The sequence below is a fragment of the Dermacentor andersoni genome, chromosome 1 (genome assembly GCF_023375885.2).
Source record: "Dermacentor andersoni chromosome 1, qqDerAnde1_hic_scaffold, whole genome shotgun sequence".
Classification (NCBI taxonomy): domain Eukaryota; kingdom Metazoa; phylum Arthropoda; class Arachnida; order Ixodida; family Ixodidae; genus Dermacentor; species Dermacentor andersoni.
In genome coordinates, this window is record NC_092814.1 from 228,378,598 (window position 1) to 228,401,735 (window position 23,138).

At 43.0% G+C, this 23,138-nt stretch overlaps 1 protein-coding gene across 2 annotated transcripts in view; it reads right to left on the reverse strand.

Annotated features, from left to right (window-relative positions):
* LOC126547967 (uncharacterized) overlaps positions 1-23,138 on the reverse strand; it is a 239,429-nt gene that overhangs the window by 13,506 nt on the left and 202,785 nt on the right. The window contains exons 31-35 of one of the 2 annotated variants that reach the window (XM_055063336.2): positions 21,104-21,264; positions 20,042-20,218; positions 7,035-7,110; positions 5,316-6,949; positions 2,362-2,786 (exon numbers count right to left, since the gene is read on the reverse strand). In XM_055063336.2, coding sequence (XP_054919311.1) covers positions 2,362-2,786; positions 5,316-6,949; positions 7,035-7,110; positions 20,042-20,218; positions 21,104-21,264 — 2,473 coding nt within the window. Of the gene's footprint in view, positions 1-2,361; positions 2,787-5,315; positions 6,950-7,034; positions 7,111-20,041; positions 20,219-21,103; positions 21,265-23,138 lie in introns of those variants that run through there. The other variant, XM_055063337.2, reaches the window with a different exon arrangement.

The following is a 23,138-nucleotide window of genomic DNA, read 5'->3' on the forward strand; positions in this document are numbered from 1 at the left end:
TTGGTTAATTTGTTTAAAATGTAACAGAAAGAGAATATACAACAACAATTTATCACCACACTCAAGCACTTCCGGCACACAGCAAGTGTCATCTACTTCTGCTACCACGTGGTCAGTTTGACGTGAGCTGCCCGGTCAGGGTTAGTTTTGAGGTTTCTGTTTGCGAGGACCATGAATCACCCTTGTTGCGTTGTGGGCTGCAAATCTAACGACAGGCAACATGTCAAAGTACAACGTTGTGTTCCTCTGCAAGGCAACAGGCGAGCAGAATGGCTGCAGTGCATTGGGCTGTCAGTATGCCATCAACGCCAGGATGAATGCGTTTACAGCCATCACTTCATGCCAGAGGATTACTGTCACAATAAAGAGTTTTAGCATGTCCGGTATTCCGGTAAATGCAGGCGGAGTGGGCATTTTGCAGGATGGGTGGAGGCGCAAACGTGAGCGGCCTGTAGGGTGCAGCCAGCCAGTGGCACAGAGCTAATATAGCAGTAACCAAGCGTATTCTACTTTGCTACTGGCCTAAATTTTTGGCAGCAGTGTAATCCTGAACACATTGTCTTTTTAAATGTCTAAATGTTTTACATTTAATGTGAAAGAACGCTGACAATGCACGCTGCTTGGATAGTTCTCCCTGGGGATTGATGGGCAGACGACTAGGTCAGAGGCTGGAGAGGCTTCGCACACTGACCCCAAGACACCGAAAGTAGAGAACATGACGCCACATCATGACGCAGAGCCAGTGAAGGCAGAGCTTAGCCCCGCTCGCTCGGCAAATGAGTTGAGGAAGAAAAGCATAACTAGGAAGGAGGGTAACTTGTCATCGTACTTAGCTCGGTTAATATGAGACGCTTCACTTAAATTGTGGCCTGAATGTTTTACTGCAGCTGTACCTTATCTGTCTTCAAAATTACTCCAAACCGTTTCAGGGACCCTTTAAGTGTGTGTGTATGCGACTTTTTCATGTCTGTGTCAGTTCGCGCTTAATAAAATATTCACGTAATGGCTGCAAAGATATGGTGCCATTTTACTGGGTGCCTTTTTTAACATTAACACAATTTTTAAAAATTGCCTGTAATATTTAGCACAAATATACAGTGCTCACGGAATGAAACGCGTCAATTTAGGGCTAAGTAATGCGCATACTTTCGCTTCAACCGGCTGCAGTTCGTGTCACATCGACGTAATTCTGGCGCGTACACTTACATCGGAGTCCTCGTCACCTTTGGTGACCGAATTCCTAGCGACATGACATTGTGCTCTCGCGTACTTTGCACATATGTAGGGTTGTACTAAATGCTCCGTGTCCTATTTCAATCCGTGAGCACTGTACTTATTGAGTTGTATTACTCGGAGAGGCAGACATTAGTTACACTGGAAATAAAAGTGCATTATTGACCACTTAAGAAAACTTTCCTGATCAACTCTAACTACTTTAGTGCGCATATTGCAGTAGTATACGAATTCAAGCCAGTAATATGACAAGGCCTATCCACTTGGAACAAATTTTGAAACTAGCAGCACTTCTGAGATAAGCATTATCACACTTACAGTAAAAAGGCATCATTAAACTTAATAAAGAAAAACCTTTTCTGCGTCGAAGCTGACAAATTACTGGACCATCACTGCATTATTTCATTACAAAATTTGGGAATAAAAATTTCGAAACGGATGTCATGCTCAGAATTTGTTCCAAGTGGATGCGATTTTCGGAGTCGCCAGCTACAATTCGTACATTGCAATATGTGTCATAAAGTAATAGTAGTTTAAAGTTAGTTAACCTTGCTAATAACGAGAAAAAAGGGTGTTAACCAAGGAGCCCAAATTTTATTAATCATATCATGAGAAGACAACAAACAAAGACACCAAGAAAAACATAGGGGAAATTACTTGTACTTATGAATTGAATTAAAGAAATGATATATTAATGCCAATGAAAGTGGATCAAAAAACAACTTGTCGCAAGCGGGGAATGATCCCACGTCTTCACATTACGCGTGTGATGCTCGGATGCATGCATTGCGCGCGTAATGCGAAGACGTGGGATCGTTCCCCACCTACCTTCTCTCAGTCTCCTCTCTGTGGCCCCTTTAAAATGCTGGAGCAGTCACAGTATATCTGCGTCCTTGTGTAGCATTTAATATTGTGAAGGTAGTACTGAAGCCATCACAGCACAGGCAATGCAGCTGTACAGTCAACTTCTCTGATAAGCAATGAAATTCCATACAATTTCACTTGGCAAATGGCAGCATGAGGAGTGTGTGGAAAGCAGGAGTGCAACTGCTTCCTTTGAGAGTGCATACAGGAACACTACAAGTTGCCATGCAACAGGACCGGTAGAGCTCAACAAATTTCACTCACCAGAAAATTTCTTGTGCTGTCTCTTTTACGAGATCAAACAGGAACTCACAGTAGGCTCGGTAGCTATCTCTATCAATCCCTGATGCACCAGCCTTTTCACTGACACACTCGGGGCTAAAGGTCAAGTTGGCAAGACCTTTTCCTTGCAAAGCTGTTGTATAAATAGAGGCGGCTGCCTTTTGTACCAAGGCAAACAGTTCAGCCTCCATGTTAGGTACTTTCCAAACAGCCTCAGAAAACAGCCTTGACATAAAACCACTCTTGGGGGGACTGTAAGGAGGTGGTGGCTTGTTTGGAATACGTCGTTGATAGGCCAAAGCATTGTCACCAGAGCGCCCTAAGCCAAAGTCATCATCAAACCAGTCCTGCTCTGAGGTTGTTGACAAAAAGCAGTCTTCAGCCTGCACGGCTCGCGAACAGAGCTCCTGAAAAAAAGAAAAACAGGAGAGACAGAGCAATAAGGGACAGAAAGTTAGTGGAATGAAGCTGTTTACAAACCAAGTCCAGAAGCTAATTAAAATAAGGATACATATGCTTCAAGTGGTGCCAATGGAGGCAGCAAGAATGCAAAAGAACAAGGAAAAAGGAAAAGACAAATTAGAAAAAAAAGTTATTAAATTTTTTTTTTTTCCCTTTCTCCTTATTTCATGTGGTTGGTCTCTTGCTCAGCATAGTTCAGCAATTGAATCTGGAGATATTAATAAGCTGCAAGCTGAAAACTTGAAAAGGATTTTATGATAAATATACTGAAACATGTCGGCAAACAACTGCCCCACTCATCAGTGCGTAGTTGTAGAGAAATGACAAACATCTGAGTGTAAAGGAGTTGGTAAAATTGGTGATTCATCGTCTGCTGTTGGAGTTTTGATTGGCTGGGCTGGGCTGCGCGCCCACTGCAGCCAAGCGCCACAGCCAATCAGCACTTCAGCAGCAGACAAAACAGAGATGTCCACTAGGTGGACTCTTACAGAACACCTCCCCTGGAGCGTGCTTCAGTTATGAATGTCCGTTGGCTACCACTGTTGAACAGTATCCTTGAAACTTTCCTTTCATTCGTTCCCTTGGTCACTGCCGTGATGGTTGGCATCAAGACGGTTCAAGTCGGGGAATCTTCTCCAGTTTCTGAGGCATGCAAAGTGACCTGTCATGCATTCTTTCCAATAGTTACTTGTGCCTAGGCAGCACTGTTGAAAGCAGTATTGCACATGGTAGTTGCATGTCTCCGTTGATATTTCTTGCAAATAACCTTGACTCTGCAGAAAGATGTCCATACTTCGTGTAGTGAAAACTTCCCTTTGCGGTAAGAATAGCTTTCTTCTGCTTTAAATCTAATTTTGCGTCACACTCTTGACTTGTATGAGCCTTTGATTCACAGAGCTTGCATTCCATGCCCGGTGTGGGGCCATGCAATGCTGCTGCGGATGAGCTGCGGGCATTTCCCCATTGCGCTGTCTTTGTTATATTTGGGAGGTTGCTTACTGCTGATGTCGTCCGGTTGGTCCTCGAGGGTTTGTTCTCAGCTCTCCAGTTCAGAGTAGATGACGAAATGGCAGCCGCTGGGATGATTCTGATGAAGATGAAGTTGTTGACAAAGCATTGTCATCCTCAGCCAAGGACTTGTGCTGTTCCTCTCGTTTCTCTGCCCATGATCGATGATAGTTCAACACAAACTCCCATGGGAGTGCACGGAGTAGCACAGGGTGCAGCACTGTCTCGTAGGATTACTCTCCAATGCCAAGAGCTTGCAGACCTCTCATGTGCACTTGAATGGAATTGAACATACACCACCGACCATGCACATTTGTTGCAGAAGTTACTGGTTTTATGCCGATCCAGCTTTGCATGCAGGGTCCCCGAAGCACTTCTGCAGGAGGTCAATGGCATCAGTGTAGCACTCTGAAGTCACCTGGAGCCTGGCCATCACTGCAGCAACTTCTCCAGTGAGCAACAATTTTAAGTACTTGAATCTGTCAATGTTACTCAGCTCCGGATTCTTATGAATAGTGACCACAGACTGCTCCCAGAAAGGTGGCCAGTTCTTTCTTCTTCCGTCGAGCTTTAGTAGCTCTAACTTCGGGAGTTTCATTCATTGAATTTGCATGGCTGGAGCCCGTTGGATTGTTGGTTCATTTTGGCTGGCACTTTTCGTTTCAGTTTGTTAGGAGCACAACTTCATTCTATATTCTAGTCTGCCCATATAAGTTGTGATCATGTCACGGTATTCTAAAATGGTTTTGAATTCATTCTGCGCATCGTGTTCCAAGATGGGGCTCAATTGCTGCATCTACATCCTTTAGTTGTTGCTCTACAAGCTGCAGACGTTTTATAAGAGCACTCACCTCTTACCTCGTCCAGGCTGACAGCAGAAGCGGTGCCCAGAAGTTCATCAGCTTCCTTCGTGAAACGCATGACTTGAGCTCTAATGACTTCACATTTTTTTTCTTCTGTATATCCATCCTCATTCAGTGAATCGTTGCCATATCCGGTTGATGATTCTCTATGGCCTTGTTTAAACCGTTCCCGGGTTTTGGCACCAAGAATTTTGTTGTAATAGGTTGATGATTGTTCAGGAAGGCACTGCTGTTTGATGTATCTACTGTCATTGATTCTTTAAGTTACAGTTATAAAAATAAGAGCACTTCCTAAAACATGTTAAGATCTCGTCAGAGCGGCCATTTAAGATGCCTGCACACCAGATCCTTCAAGCCATACCTCCATCTGCTCTACCAGCTTCCCATAGCCCTGCCTACCACCCAAGATGTCCCCCCTGGCCAGCCCAACCAATGTCACAAACTTGAAGAGAGTCTCGGGGTACAGGGAAGCCACTGGCGGAGGGACGCGCCGTTCCATTTTTACAATAGAGCGTCTGGAGTATCTCAATTCACAACACAAACAAAAGAACCAGGCAAACACAACAAAAGAACACCAGTGAGTACAAATGTCTCAACACTCACCTTTGGTTCTATCTCTGCAGGTGCATCGTCACTCAAGGTCAAAATTGGAGTGGTTGAAGCATCCTTCCAGGAAAACTCCTCATCGTCAAGATCCGTTGAAAGTACCATCAGGTCTTGTGGCCTCTGGTGCTCGCGACTGTTCCTTGTCTCTTCAATGGTCGCAAGGATCGCACTCACCTTCTGGCTTACATTAGACTTGTGACTGTCACTTTCAACAGACATGGCTGTGAGCAGTCCCTTCTCCTTTGCAATGCCTACTACAAAGTCTATTGCCTCAGAAACCAGCTGCTCAGAAATGGCATTGATCACATCAGTAGCCCAAGGCTGATCAGCTGGCAGAGAGCTTTCAAGTTGCTCAGATGTTTTTGCAATCTTGACTTCAGCAGCACCAGCCAATTTTTCTCTCCTGGTGACGTGAACGTAGAGATCATCTGTGCTCCTCTCTGTGGCCAACAGCACCACTTCATTTAATGACGCAGGTACACCTGGTATGAGCGTACATTCACCATGCGTTATTTTGGCAATTTCATTAGATGAAGCTGTTTTCACTGTCACATATTCTTCAGCAAATGGTACAGAAGAGTCCTTCCTGCCTACGAGGGCTTTGATGGTATCCTCTAGAAGATAACAAAGAATGCTATTGATTGCCTTATCAACCTTGCCTTTTTCGATTGCTTCTTCATGAGACAGGCTTGAATTTATGACTATACTGTGCACAATCTCTTCTGTGTACTCAGCTACCTCCTCTGTGAGTGCTGACTCATCCTCCAAGCTAGACAGAGTGGCCGGAGCATCAACAGCCTTGACGCTAGCAGGACTTGAAGCCTCTTTAAGCCCATCTACCTTGCTCAGGTTTTCAGCATGACGTAATGGTTTTTCACAAGGATGCTTTTGAAATGCTTGTGCCATTTCATCAGAAGGCTGCTCGTCTGGGCTCTGATTTAACAGGTTTTTGACTTCATGGCTCAAAGATGTTTCATTGTCGCCAATAGAAGGAAGTATTCCCTCAGAAGTTGTGTCATTCTGGAACTCAAACATGTCCATGGCAGGTAAATTAACCTCTCCCACAGGCTGTTCAGTCAAACTGACCTTATCTTCTACATCTCCTTCATATAAAAGACTTTCTGATGCTGTTGCGCTGATGTGTTCACTGACGTCATCATCACTCAACAAAGTCTTGTCTCTGTCAGTGGCACGTTGAGTCTTAGATGTTGGATCAGTACTGCTCTTCAGAGAAGCATCACTTGCGTTAATATCAGGCTTAGAAGTCCTGTCAAGAACCGAAGTATTATCTTGGGCCAGTAGCTCATTAGTGGCTCTTACACTAATGGATGAAGGGTCTTCAGCATCTGGTTCAATCTCAGAAATGGGAGATGGTTCTTCAGCAGCCTTGGAACTAGCATATGAAGATGTTGCCTCAGGCTGTTCAGTGCCCCTTTTAGAAGCAGATACAGAAACTTCCTTACTGCTTAGCTCATCCCCAATTTCAGAACTAGCAGATGACGCCGATGTCCTTGGGCCTGACTTATCAGTAACAGATGGAGTAGCTAATTTGGGAGTCAACTCCTCGGTGCCAGATGAGACAAATGAAGAGGCTTCATTGGATTGCTCTTCCTCGGTACCAATTTCAGATTCTGAAATAAATAAGTAAATTATTAATACATACATATGCTTCAAGGAACTGAAGCTCTGCCATAAAAAGACAAACAGTAAATTTACCAGATTTTTTTGAAGATCCAGTCAACGTTTCCACTGCTGACTCAGTGCATGGTTTAGAGTCCTTGCTTTGCAGTGCCTGCAAAGAATAAAAACTATGAGAAGTTAATGAAACGAAGAGCCCTTCATTCATAATAAACCACAGAAGGCATATTTAGAAAAAGAAACAAAAAAACAATCAGTCCCATTTGCTGACTGGGGATTAGGTATGCTAGCCCATTCCCACAATGCACACTATTGGGCCTGGCGCCTTCATTCCTTCAATTACATCAACACCTACACATATAACATGACAACCCTGAAGTACTCGAAATGAGATTCCACAATTTTTTACACAATCTATACTTGCCACATTTAAAAAGGTAACCTTTGTACAACTCGAAGTTTCTATTATAGTGAGCTTTTAGAAGCAACTAAAAAAGGGGCAATAAAATTAGCCAATATTTTAAGTGGTTTGTATAAAATTAGAGCTTTCAAAGAACTTACTTAGTTACGTGCCACACCTCTGTGATCTAAGCTATTAATCTCAAAGCATACACAGTCACACCTCGATATAACAAAACAGGTAAAATCGGCAATTTGGTTCCGTTATATCAAAATTTCGTTGTATTGAAATTCGACATTTTATTCACAGTCGCCAATCGATTTTCCTTACACGGAAAGGAGCTGCAGAATTTTCCAAATTATTGGGCAATCAAAAAAAAAAAGGAAATTTGAAAGAGAAAATTCATTTTGATGAATTTGGGAGTCGGGGACGAGTGATACGGTTTCATGCCAGGTCGACAATATCTTCACACAGGTGGTATGAATTAAGCGAAGTCAGCCAGGCTTTCGCGTGCACTCCGCTGCGGCGACTGATAGCGTCGCCCGCACTGGGACGACGCTATCATGAAAAGCGCCAGCAGCGAGCAGCGAATGCTTTCTCTGCCTTTCGCTGCAGCGGGTCACCGTAACTCGAGATTATGCAACCTTCAATACTAAACGTGCGGGAAGACAGCTTATATGATGCCACATTGTCTTGGCAGGCCCACTCTTTGCACATGGGGCAGACTACTTATAAAGCAGGCTGAGTGGCTGCGTGTGCGTTCAGCCACGCGCCGGCTTACTCCCCTTATTCCCCGCCCCTCACCTCGCGCACGCTTGATCATGTTACGGCAAGCTCGCTCCCCTCTCCTTCTTTCCCTTTGCTTGCGCTGGGAGGTGGCATTCGTGCATGAAGCCACCATCTTACTGTCTCATCCTGGCACACTTTCACTCGCACCTAAAGCACAAAGTGCGCGGGACGCGATAGGATCTTATTGCACTTGGACTTTATACGGAACATGATGCGGCTTCACTTCAGCGGACAAGCACTCTTGTCGCACGGCACCCAGCACTATTTGAGAGGTGCATTTGCAAGCAGCCACTTGTAATTCAACCATTTCACCATCTGCATCCGTGGAAGTTTCCATTTATTTTCTCAGCATTCCTCTGCTGCGGAAGCAAAATTTCGTTATATTGAAATTGCGTACAAACACACTTCATTATATTGAGGTTCTAATTACATGGTGTTCTATGGACAAGAGGTTATGAAAAGTTAAGTACTTCATTATATCGAGGTTTAGCTGTACTGAATCACGAGATTTGTGCAGTATTTACAGGAAAAGAGGATAAAGAGTAAAGGAAAATTCTATTCAAAGAATGTGTGCACATGTGCACATGCACGCACGCACGCACGCGCACACACACACACACACACACACACACACAGTAACAACATCGTCAGTAAAAACTATTATACAGGGTGTCCCAGCTATCATGCATGAAACCTTAAATAAGATGCACATCATTCTACGTCATTCAGAGCAAGTGCATGTTGTTTGGTGCCTCATTGCGAAGCCGCGAGTAATCATTTAGTTTCTCACTGAAGATGGTGAATTAAAAGTAAATAGCAAACTTTTTAATTGCTGTTCTAATCATCAAGATGCCAATTAGGGAATTGCAGAGAAATGTAAGAGACGTCCAAATATGTTTCCAGCAAAATACACATTGTCTATTTTTCCTGGTTTAGAGAGAAGGCACGAAAAATATGAAGAATACCTATAACAACATACTCATGCACATGATACAGCAGTGCCGTCAGTCTATGTGAGAAAGCAAGCTATTCATTTCAGGCTCACTGCTCAGGCCAGCACATTTTCTTGATGTTGGGATGCAATAATAGCCTGGAGTTGTTGGGCGTCGTGAAAAGAACATGCATGCTGTTATTGTCGCTGCCCAGTCAAGTTTGTTTTCCCACAGACTGTTTGATGACACTGCTATCCTGTGTGCACAGATGCATAGTCACATAGTGTTTTTCATACTTCACCGACTTTCTCTCTCCGCCAGGAGAAAAAAACATGCTATGTGTACATTGCTAAAAACATCTCATTTTGACATTCTCTACAAATACACCACATTTGAAAGAGTCATGGATACCATTCCATAACATAAAAAAAATATGTATTAGCTACTTTGATGACGTCATGATTTTAGGCTACAAATTTGAGGAGCACAATGGCAACTATATCTTGTTTTAAACTGCGTAAAAAATACTGACCTAATTTTCAATTGTAAGATAATGTCATTTTGGTAAGTGGGCAACCTTGGTGCTTGGTCATGTCATTAAGAAAGATTGTATCAGGTACGATTCACACAAGAACCTGCAGCACACCCCACCTCCCTCCTCCCTCTCCTTTTCCAATGCTTCCAGTTCTCTAACCCTCACATTACTCTTCTGTACCAATTTCCACTCCTCACCACTGGGGGGAAAGAGTGAGCTAGACAAATAAACACTGTCAAGGAAAGCAGTGCTTGCCTTGACAAAGGGCACATGCCTTGGATGAAAGATAACTATGGGGGTGCTGATCAGTACTTAGACTTACCCAGAAAAAGATTGAGCTAGGTAGCTGCAAATTGCAATTTATATTGGCCAATTCATCTATATTCAACGGTGTAAAAATCAGCTACCTATGTTGTCAACTTATTCTTTTATATGTGCAAAGTGAACTTGGCAGCAACTCCACAAAAGTTGTGTGAAAGAACATAGGTTCATGATCAAGTTTATCTTTCTCCAAAGGAAAGGTGTGAACCAAATGTATGATGAAATGTCACAAACTCTGCTGGGTGACTTGCTTTTCATGCACTACCATAAAATGTTGACTTGTCAATTTTAAAACTGGCCAGTTTGATGTTGAAAGTGAGAAACCCAGAGGAAGGTCTCTTTTTGTCTCTGTGCTGGCAAGCGTGAAAGCCATCCATGACACGTTCGTGGTGGACCAGAGAACATGAGCTAAATGTATTGCTACATATCCGAGTATATCACTTGGGAGAGCTAGTGCCATTATCCACAATGACTTGGAAATTAGAAAACTTGCAGCAAAGTGTACCCCAAAGCTTTTGACAACTTAACAAAAGAAGAAACGTGGCGACATCAGTGACTGTTTTGGAATATTTTGCAAAAAATGGGTAAGACTTCTTGGACAAACTGATAATTGGTGATAAGGCATGGACTTACTGTTATGATTCAGTGACAAAGAAATTGTCTAAAAAATTGAAGCACATTGGCTCTTTCAGGCCAAGAAAGTTCAGTGTGCAAAGGTCGGCACAGAAGCAAATGGCAACAGCTTTTTGGGATAAGAAGGAAGTTCTGCTGGTGGACTACCTCCATCAAAGTCCAACCATTCATGCAGAATATTACTGTGCTTTATTGACGAAGTAGTGGCAACACATCAAGGAAAGCTTTCCAAAGATGTCATTGTTGCTAGGCAATGCTTTGTCACACACTGCAGGTGAAACAATGGAAACACTGACCTCCTTAGGCTTTCAAGTGATGTGCCATCTACCCAAGTCACCCGACATGACTCCTTCTGACTATCATATTTTCCCCAATCTGAAAAAAAAAACACCTAAGAGACAATAATATGTTAGCGTTCTAGAGGCATAGGTATAAGCGAACACTCACTCATACTCACTCACCGTTACTTCTTTCAGGCTTTGTGCTCACTCATGTTCATACTCATATCTACTCACACTCACCAGCTCTCACTGACATCGACTCACACTCAGAGGCACACACACTCACAAAACTCACACTCACTGGCACTGACTCACATTCACACTCACTTCCACCCTCACTCACTGTCACTCATTCACGTTTTCCCGCATGCCTACTCACATTCACAGGTACTCAGTCATGTTCATACTTACGTCCACTGACACTCACCGGCACTCACTCACATTCATACTCACGTCACTGAAATGACTGAGTAAATGTACTCATGAGTGTGCCGACCTATGTATTGCCTGTCCTTGCTGTGTGCTATTATGTTTACTCCGTTCCCCCTCTTTTTCCTGTTATCTGTGTGAATCGAGCAGGTTGGCGACGCCAGATGCTGCCGAAGCAAAGCGTGATGGCCACATCGCGTTGCCTGCAGCAGGGAACGGCGGCGCATTTGGACTATCGCCTACTAAAAGCGTGCAGTACGCTACCAATGGCACAACGCACCCCATGCTGCAAAACAGATAGGTGAAGATGATTATTGCAATAGGTTCGGCGGCAATAGCTGCAGATGTGGCATGCGACGACCCGGGCAGAAACTTTCTGGTGCCGGAATAAGAAACTGTGCACGCCATCGTTTTCAAGTGAGACGGGCGGCTATACTGGCCTCGAGGGCCACCACAGGAGAGACCAGCTCTACTGTCGCTGTGACGTAGTAAACGACATCATGTGACTCGCCTTTGTTGCCACCAGCCACGCCAGCGCTGCATGCTGCCTTTCATTCCGAAGGCAGTAATTACGTTTATTGTTTCAGCATGGATACTGCTCGGTACCGCTGTGCCGAATGTATTCAACGGAGCCCAGTGTGAGTTTTCGTGCATACCCCAAAACCAAGCCACAGGAGGATGCATGGTTGATAAAGCTGAGAATGGGGAAGCAGCCCACCACTCATTACCACGTGTGTCACGAGCACTTCCGCGAAGAAGATTTTGTGTATGGTGTTGGAGCTAAAATGTTTGGTTAGTATAACATGGAACTTCCCGGGACTGTACCTATTAAAATTTACGACGTTTATTCGCACCAGGCTGGAAAAGATGGTGCCTTGTTCCCGGAGCATTGCCACCGCAGAACCTTCCTGTCCGGCCTTTGGACCATCCAAAACACCGAGCTTCGCCGGAATCGGGAGCTGGAGATAAGCTCCCAGCTGATTTCCTTCCAGATGCAGAACTTGTGGGAGGTAATGCGCAATGTGCAATGCAGAACCTGACGATCTGCTAGCCTTTGTGAAGCGCTCGATATGATTTTATTACATAAAGTTTTTATTGTGAGAGCAATTCTATGTACACTCCAAGCGCTTTTCACCCATCGCCGTCGCCGTGAAGTTCCATATAAAGTTCAAGGGCGATAACACCGTCGGCATGCAAAATTAGGCAAAATTGCTGCAGGACTGGCCACTCGAGGCACTTTGCGTGTATTCGCGGGCTTCTTTCGCGCTCAGAAAAACACTTTTATGCGGCACGCATTAAGCAACAGAAAGCTGTATTGGCAATTTTTCATGTTGCTCTACAATTTTGTCATTGACACTTTTAATCTAATTATAATATTTTAGAAGTTCATTAATTAATTCTGACTAATTATCCAATTAGGCGGAATTTGTCCTTATGCTGCTCCTTTACGCTGCATATTCGAACGCGGTCAGCCTCGAACACTGCCTCTCCTTCTGTTAGCAGTTGTGATCTGCTGAACTGCTGGTCAATGAATTGGTTGACGCTAGAGACCAGCAGCAGAGTCACTGAAAATGAAATATGGTGATCGTAATTAAGAGTCAACCAAGTGATGCACACTGTGTTTGCAGTGTGCTCACTTGATATGACATCAGGGAAAATACAATGTGCAGAGAAGCGCAAATAGTGGAAGCATGGATTGCGGACACAAAAAATATAATCGGTTGAAGTTCCACTTATTAAAATATACTGGTGATAAGTCATCGTCCCGCGATAAATCTGGAGAAAGTGGCACGCCGCACTCGCCACAACGAATGCTGCAAACAGTACTGTTATTGCACCAAGAGTATGTATGGTTACCTTTATTAAAGGTCATGTGAACTTAATAACCAATATCAAAGCATCATATGTGTCGCCAATTTAATTACGCGCTCAAAACTAGGGCGAAGTGTTGCCGTGAATCATGCACGGCAATCAACGCAAATCGAGATCTTGTTACTCGGCCACGCACCGTGCGCACAGTCACGCTTGCTTCGGGTTATAGATTACTTGGTAAATTTCATAACAGCTCCCATATACATGAGTAGCCTCTTCACGTTTGTCGTCCACGGCGCCGCGTGCCCACGCTCCAACGAGAGTGGATGATGCCGTCCGTTTGCTCACTAAATACCTCTGTTAGCCTGCACGCCAGGTTGTTTTGCAGCTAAGACAGACACATTCAACACTTGCAACAGAATAACAATGGTGGCTGAACGGGCTGAGCCACTGGAGACGAACACTTCGCAATCGGTATCACGTGATGACGTTTTCTACGTCATAGAGAGATTCCGGCAGACGGCGCCCCGCTATGTCCTCAACGCCAATACTGTTCTCAATTGCGCACGCCTTGCGCCTTTTCTTGTTCACATGGGATCTAGAGGCTGGAAAATGTATACGATCACAGTCTGCAGCAGGGACTGGCGGCGCGTTTCGGTTATCGCCTATTAAAAGTGTACGCTACACTTCCTATGGCACCACACGGCACAAAACAGACAGGCAAAGATGCTTATCGTAATGGAATTGGAGGTGATAGCTGCGAATGCCACTTGCGATGACCCCGGGGAAGATTCGCTGGTACCATAATGAGAAATTGAGTGCGCGCCGGGCAGCTATATACTGTTCTAGATTTCGCACACCTCGTACATTCTCTTGTTTACATGGGATCTAGCAGCCAGAAAATGTATCACATGATCACACTTGGCAACGTTCTGAACGCTGGTGCCGAAAAATCGTGTTTTCTTGGAACATACGAACCGGTAAAGAGTGAGTGTAGCTCTAATGGGTCACTTTTTGTGTTCTCGATTGCGAACATTGGCGCCGGAAAAACATACGTAGCGGGAACGTATCAACGAGGTTCTACTGTATGTTTTTTTCACTTACAGATTTATGTATTTTCATGTCTTTCACATTATCTTTTCATGCACGTTAGCTTCGCTTGGTTTGCTGAGTGGTGTGATCATTGCGTGCTCCGGCTCTCGAACGTTACAATGCAATGCTGTGGCTTCTGCATTCACTTTGGGAACATCCCAGACCCCAAAAGTGACAATCACTAATTCTCGTAGAAGATTGAAGATTGGGCTAGTTGGTGATTGTATGAATTGGGTTTCACCAAAGTATGTTTGTTGAAAAGAAAAAAAAAAATCCCCAATGATTACGATACTCCAATGCGAAATCGAGTACAGCTCTATGTGTGTTTTCATTTCGCGATATATTGACAAAAAATTTGAGAGAGACATGTAGCAGAGTCAGCAATCGTTGAAAATCTGACCTGTAAGTCAAGCGCGTTGGCTTTTACAAATGATTCGTCAAAGGTTCCGCTGTAATTGCTGGTGCTGCTTGGCTTTCTAGAAGTACTACACAATTTGCATCGCGCATACAATCAGATTACAAAACAATCGCAAACCATGACAATCAAAACAAGCGTGAATGAGACCAAACCAAGGAAACCAAACAAGTGCAAGCACGAGCTGACGCTTGCAGATGATGGTACAAAACATGCAGTCCAGCTGAGACCAGATACAAGTATGCATCGAGCAGTCGGGCGGGTCCATGTGAAACCAGTTTTCTGCGAGCACGTCACTGGAGGGGTCGCTCTCATTGGTCCCCGTCCGTGGCTCGCGTCTTTCATCTGTTGCTCTAGGTTCGCTCTTTCATCTTTTGCTGTTGTGCTTGTTAGCTTGGTTATGCCACATCCGCTCGTCCCAGGAATAGGCCATTAAGAGCTGTGCTATAAAAAGTACTTTTGGTTACGTAAGTGCTTTGTGAAGTTCCTGCAAGGAAGCAGAAGTTAGCTCGAGGTAAATTTTTTTAATCAAGTGTGAAACTAGGTACAATGACAAATGTTATTTTGCAGTATTCTACTGGCGTGGTTCTTTCATGAGACGTCATAGATGAATACATTTATGAACTTTGCACATTTAACTGGCTTAGTAAAGAAGCAAGAGATTGTGCTTTTTCTGAAATTTTTTTCACAAACATTGTTAACGTTTCAGCCACATTTACTTCTTCCTATGTTTTGCTCTTTATATAGTTTCTGCTAAACATAATGCTCAACTATGAAATCAAGTACTTTCCCCAAAAATTACTTCTGAATTCGGCAAAAAGTCACTTTTTAACCGTGTTCTGACCTATATTAAGCATTAAGGCCCTACAGATCAAAATATGTCAGATAACTCGTTATATGCACCAACCTTTCAGCTAATGACCTAGAAATTTTAATGAGTAAATTTCGTTTGAGCTGAGAAAAACATTTCTGATGTCCACAACCAATCTCATCAGTAGGCACTCCTGAACTGTGTCTTCACCGCAATACATGTGTCAGCCACAATTGAATTATTGCCATGCTTTCTATAACTCTTCGTGCATAAAATATGGGTGCATGCTTTTTTGTATGCCGTAAATGGCAGTAAAGTATCTCTTTGCTGTTTAAATGTTGATGCCCTTGCACCTATGTTTGGCAATAATACATTTCTGCAATGAAAGTAAACCATGACTGCTTTGAGGTCATCTAAGACTGAACAGTTATCGGACATCAGATGTACACGGCACTGAGTCATCCTTTTGTAAGTACTACAGATCAGCAGGTTACGTGTTATACAAGAACCTGAACCATCCACACTACATGCCAACCATGGCGGGGGTGACAAATAGCGAAGAAATTTCTAGTTTACAGGCTTAGACTGCAAAATAGAAGCTGTAACTGTCCGTGGGCCTGGTCAAGCAACAATTTCGTTCTGGCATAAAGCAATAGAGAATGGATGACCATGTGATTGTTCTGCCTCTGCGTAGGTCAGAATGAGGCTAAGCTTTTATCTGCCACTGCAAAAAACACACGTCTATGCTGTGTTCACCTACCTGACTGCCCCGAGCCCCCAAAATTAGAAGTGGTGAACTGATGAACACATGCCGTTTACAATGTATGTACACTGATGTCAAGTGCCACAGCACGTGTTTGCTTGGCAAATAGCCACAGTCCATATGCCTGCCAGAAGAATAGCCGGCGGTGCATACATGTTCTATAGTAAAGACAAAGTTCGGGAGTACCCACCATTGTTGTGGACTTCAAACACTTCTTTCTTGCTCCAAACAAAACTTACTCAAATTAAGATTACTACATCCCAAGCTGAAAGGTTGGTGTGTATAATGCATTATCTCACATAATTTTATCTGGAGGGCCTCAATGCTAACTTCAAACCTAAACATTGTAAAAAAGTGACTTTTTGCCAAATTCAGAAGCAACATTCTTGAAGAGTACTGGATTCCACAGTCAAACATTATTTTAACATAAACTATACCAATGGGAAAATAGCTGAAATGTTAACAATGTTTATGCAAGAAAATTCTGAAAATGCACAATTTCTTGCTCCTTTACTGAGCCAATTAAATGCAGAGAATTCATCAATGTGTTTACCTATGACGTAACATGAAAGAATCACACCAGTAGAATATTCTTAAGTAAGATTTGTTGTTGTACCTAGTTTCGTACTTTCTTTGAAAAAATTTACCTCCAACCAACTTTTGCTTCCTTGCGGAAACTTTAAAAAGCGCTTACGTCAAGAAAAATTTTTTTTCGAAAAATACTTTGCTGAAATCTCATTCGTACGATCACCAACTAGCCCAATATTTTCCAAAAGAATGGCAATGGTCACTTTTGAGGTCTGGTACGTTGCACATGGAATTACCTGTACATGCTTAAACGCTGTGTAATGTCAGCAGCATTCGGCCTAGACAGTGTGTATTGTACAGACTACACTAATGACACTGACAGTCACAAAGAATGAATACACAATTGTTAAGAGAGCAACTGTATATAACAGTTACTAAATTTAACATTCATCCTGCTGCTTTAGGCTACAAAGGAAATGTCTAGTGACATTTACATGCATTGCAGAGACCATGCACTCTCATGAGATAGCTATACAGTCACGCGGGAAATGGTAAGGCGTGTGAAAACAGCTTACAGTTAAAGCTTGATATAATGAACTTATATATAACGAAATTCTCGATATAACGAAGCATTTAACTTTTCCTAACCTCTTGTCCATAGAACGCCATGTATTTAGAAGCTCAATATAACGAAGTGTGTTTGTATGCATTTCAATATAACGAAATTTCACTGCCAACGCAAAGTAATGCGGAGACAATAAATGTAAACCCACAAGGACACAGATGGCAAAATATTTGAATCACACACGGCTGCTTGCAAACGCATCTCTCAAATCGCAGGCTGCTGCGCCACAAGAGCACCTCTAAAGTGGAGCCGTATCATGTTCCATATAAAGTACAAGTGCGATAAGATCCTATTGCGCCCTGCGCACTGTGTGCTTTAGGTGTGAGTGAAAGTGTACGAGGGTGAGGCAAGAAAGATGGTGGCTGTACGAATGACATCTTCTCATGCGAGCAAAGGGAAAGAGGGGGAGGGGAGCAAGCTCACTGTAACGTGATCAAGCGCATGCGAGGGGGTGGGCTGAAATGGGGAGTAAGTTGGCGCGCATCTCGGCCGGCCATGGCTGTGCGTGGCTGTAAACGCAGCTGGGCGCATACATAGCCCCACACCTTGCTTTAGAGGTAATCCGCCGTGTGTGCAAAAAGTGGGTGTGCCGAGGCAGCATGACATCATGTAAGCCATCTTACTGTAAGTTCAGTATTGGAAGTTGCATAATCTCGAGTTACGGTGACCCACTGGAGCAAAGGGCAGAGGAAGCATTTGCTGGCCATTGCCGGCGCTTTTCATGATAGCGTCGCCCACACTGGGACGACGCTATCAGCCGCGGGGCGGAGTGCGTGTGAAGGTGTGGCTGGCTTCGCTTAATTCGTAGCGCCGAGAAGATATCATCGATGTACATGGCACAAAACCGTATCATTCGTCGCCGACTCCCAAATTTATCAAAATGAATTGCTTTGTCATTCAAATCTGTTTTTTCATTTGCCCAATAATTCCGAAAATTCTGTGGCCCCTTTCCATGTAAGAAAAATTGATTGGCTACAGTGCTTCTTGCATAAAAAGTCAAATTTCAATAGAATGAAATTTCAATATAACGAAGCAAATTGCAAATTTTACCAGCTTCATTACATCGAGGTTTAACTGTATATACACGTACGTACGATAGGCACGTATGTCATGTGCGCTAGCATTTGACAACATACAAGTGCGGAGCAGGGACGAGAGAGGCCCCACTTCATACGGCGTCTGCTCGATTAAATATTCGTAGCTATGTGGGAAAGCGCAAAAGCCACCCCTTGGCTCCCCCTAGTTTGGGTTAGGACCATTGTTCACAAACAAGCCTCCCTGCAGTCCATACAGGCTAGGCAAGAAGGGCCTCACAAACAGTGCAAAAGATGATCCCAGGATAGATGAATCCACTTCACAGTCTCTAAACCTCTCCCAAATCCAACGTGAGGTCGCTTTCATTTAAAAATGTCAAGGGCGCTGTCGCCTTATGAAGAACGAAACTGCCTTGTGGGATGTGCACTGTTTTTTGCATTTTGCCTTCAACGCCTCAATATGAGCTCTGGAAATGAGCAGGTAAAAAATTCTGCTTCCTCATATTCTTCCTTCCTTGTTCATATCCAAGTCTACTTAAACCATCAGGTGCTCATTCACGTTCACAATTGTGTCTACTCACACTCAATGACGGTCACTCACGTTCATGTTCACGTCTATATAATGACATTTATATGTAGGTACTCACTCGTGTTCGTAAGTCCACTCACACGCACAGGTTCATACGTCTGCTCACACTCACTGGAACCCACTCACGTTCCCCCTCACTGTCACTCACCCACGTTCAAACTTTCAGGTTCTCACTCGTGTTCATACTCACATCCACTCACACTCACCGGCACTTACTCACATTCCCTCAAAGGCACTCACTCACGTTGACACTCATGCCTACTCACACTCACTGGCACTCATTCATGTTTGCACTCATGCCTATTCACACTCGCAGGCACTCACTAATGTTCACACTCCCGTCCGCTCACACTCACCAGCACTCACTCACGTTCACACCCATGTCTTTGAAATGAATGTGAGTGAGTGTACTCATGAGTGGTTACACCAGTAGATGGAATAACTTTATTTGCAAGGGCTTAATACGCTGTAGGAATGATGTTGCAAGTGCATTGATTTTCTGGTAGAATATGCAAAATAGTGTCACAGTTGCAGCTTTATAGGTAAAATTTTTCATGTCAAGGATAAATACTTATCAGCACCCTCACACTAAACACGACCTCCTATGGCAACCACAAACAAGGATGTTGACCACGTCGATTACACGAAGCAGTCATAAGTGGAAGGCGATATCACCACATAGAAAACAATAACATAAAGACGTGCGGCACCCTCACAAAAATGTGTTTACGTGGGCAGGCATCTCTGTAGCTGGCAAGTGCAGCAACATATGGTAAGAGCATGTGGGCGAGAGCGCAAGGCTGAGTGCATTTACTGTAGTGGACACGATGGCATATGTCCTGCAATACTTAAGTGTTTCAATAACTCCACTATTACTGCTTTTCTAAAAACTTTTATAGAACATTTACTGAAGAATGCACAGGAGCCATCAGTATATAACAAAATTTTTGAATAAGCAGTAGAGGGCTCCTTCTAAGCTGAGGGCCAGGAGTCTTTATGACGTCAATGCACCTCAAGCACAACAAACCATTAAATTAACTATTGTGGTTCTTGCAGTAAGGGTAATGTGCTTTCAAAGGAAAAAGGAACTACTTGCCGAGGCTGGCTGTGTCAGACTTTCGGAAGAGCTCAACTGCACAAGCCGGTGCTTGCGCTGCTCAGCAGCACGAGGCTTCTTGATCTGTGGCTTTACAAATGGTGCTTTCTCATGCTGAGCAATGTCAAGCTCCTTCTCTAGCTCCTCCTTTGCTTGTTGAATCAGTTTATCATACAGCTGGAAAAAAGCCACAACAAACTAAGTACGAGTCACACAAACACACAAAATAAAGGGGGGGGGGGGCTGGAACAGGATAAAAAATACATTCAGCCACCAAATAAAAGTCACAGTGAAGCAGATTAATGACAGGTGTGCTGAGACCACAGAGATTGTGTCACCATGGGCACTTTGACAGTCAAACGAAACTACTCACAGCAATGAACAAAAATACACTTGTTTCCTATCAAACAGGACTTAGCAAATAAGTGGTATTTCAAAAACCGCTTCATAATGTACAAATTGACATATTGATGCATAATTTCTACTGCTCACCAGTGCTAGGTCACATTTTCACTGAACAGCCATCAAAGGTCACTATTATGTTATGTTTCATGCCGCTGTTTCCTTCAATAAAAATTAATAAAATGCAGTAGGCATTACTGCAGCAATTGTTTGGTAAAGTTTTTGTGACCAGAAAGTGCACTGCCTGCAAAGTGACCAGCTAAACATTTAAGCTTTAAAGCCTGTTTCTTCTCTTCAGAATTCTGAATATACAAGTTTGAATTGAAGCATACATAGTGTACCTTTAAGTTAGGGCACAAATTTGGGTCAAAAAGGTTTCTGTTTAATTTCTCTGTTCACATAATTTTTGCTTTCTGTGAGAATGCAGGACCTGAACTAGTTTTCATTAAACCTTGTCTCTTAAATAAGCATTCAATACATCAACTAAGTTGTCATCAATACTTACTACAGCCAATTCTTAAACTTTGCCTAAACTAATAAATGAAACATATGGCCTGCTACAAAAGTTTTGATTTGTTCTTTCGACAGGTAGACGCAAATTAAAGCCTCTTTCAGAGTGACAGGCATGACGTCCTCTAAGTGTGCAGCCACAAGACCCACCTCTATGTGCTTCTTGAGAGATTCCTCCCGTTCACGAAGCACTTCAGTGCGCCGACGTCTTTGTTCCCGCTTGAGCTGCTCTGCCTCTAACTGCCGCCTCTTGAGTTCCTGACTTAGTGCTATAATTCGGCACTCAATGTCACTCTGGTCCGAGGCGGTTTCTGAAAAACCAGAACGCATAGCAACACATACCGTGCCTATACAGGCGGCCTCTTCCACTTGATCTTTGGTTAGGTGAACAAAAGAAACATTCTTAAAGAATAGAATACCAGCTCACCCAGCAAACCATTCTTTAAAAGAAACAGTGGCTGTGGACTCATGAAATCAGTGCTGTGGAATTTTGATTAAACTACGCTTTATGGAACAAGTAAAAAAAAAAAAAAAATATCCACACTCAAACTAGCAAGGGCATGTAAAAACTGCAGCAATCAAGGAAGCTCATGTGGCCATGGGGTCAAACTGAAACTAAATCTCAAACTGAAAGAAAAAAAAATGATAGGAGGGAAAGGGAAGCAGTTTTGCATGGACTATGTTTGAACCAAACCACTTTATTGTCACTGAAATGAAACGTGAAAAGGAAAATTACATTTTTCAGTTCAAATCAATCTTTTGTGGCACTTGTTATATGCCTGGATGCTGCATTCACAGTCCGGTCCTACCAAAATGCAGGTAATGTGTTAAGTGTGGGGAAATGGTGAAGCAAGCCTATGGTTGATCAACCCATCCTGTCCAGGTTCTTATACTACTCATGCCCTTTATGGAACCAAGACAATCAAGATCCTTACTATAAACGGAGCTGACTTAAAGTAAAATGAAGGGCTTGTTTGGCGAGTTAAATATACCCCCTATGATCACTACAAAAACTATCACAAAGGCAGTAATGCTCAGCAAATAAACAAGTAGAGGTACAATCTAGACAAGATATCCCCATGAGCCACAGCCTACATACACCTTTGTGTACACAAATTCTATTTATTTTCATCAAAATCACTTCTTGCACTGATTCTTACATACTACACTCTAGCACTGCATATCCTTTAACTAAATGTGTATAGCATTGCTTTAGGAAAGCTGCTCATGGAAAGTTTACAACAAGCAGTTCTATAACTGACATCAACATGTTTTGTGGACTTCACATTTCTGGGCGGTGAGCAATGCTTTCACCAAGGAGGCACATTTCCTGAGTGAATTATTATGTTAAGTGAGGGCTGTTAGTTGTAAAGTAATTACTGTTTACTTGCTAAATGCAGATACAAAATTAGTCTTGCTTTTAAATGTTTAGATTTTGCGTACACATGTCTATATTATGACTCACTGATACTTAGTTAAAACTCTTCTTCGTAAGCAAGCTTTCCCCATTAGTTTTTACTTTTTATATGATTCAAGGGACTAAGTTGAACACTGACTCAATCAGGAGTGGGACTGCCAAAAGTCATTTTGTAGCAATTTCTGGAGCAAGTAAAACTGCATTTTGGAGCAGTTTGGAGCAGCTTAGAGCAGCTTGGAGCAAAGTAAATTTCATTTCGAAGCAATTTAGAGCAGATGAAATTTCATTTTGAAGCAGTTTGGAGCAGGCCAATCTTAATTTTGGTGGAATAATGGAATATGGCAGTGCACTTCGAAACCAGGACTGAACACAGAATAAGCCAACACGAGCGCTGTACTGCAACTCTCTTAAGCAACGTCTTAAGCCGAATTTTGAAGCAGATTACCCTGATACTAAAACCGTCTAGCGCATGCAAATTTTGCCTATAAATTTTTAATTAATGGCAGCAATGAAAAAAAGCATGCATGCCACAACAGTGAGTCTAAAATTTCGAAAAGTAACCAAAAAATTTTTTTTATAAATACACTTTTATTTAATGTCTCGACAGTGTAGGTGAAGCACCTGGAAATGCACTTCACCAACAGACTGTACAAAGAAACCAGAGTTATGAAATACTGTGGTTTATTGAAAGCCATTTTTACATAAAAGAAATAGTTTTGCCTTGCCGCAAGCCAATCACAACTTGGGGCGGTAGAAGCACGCTTAGCA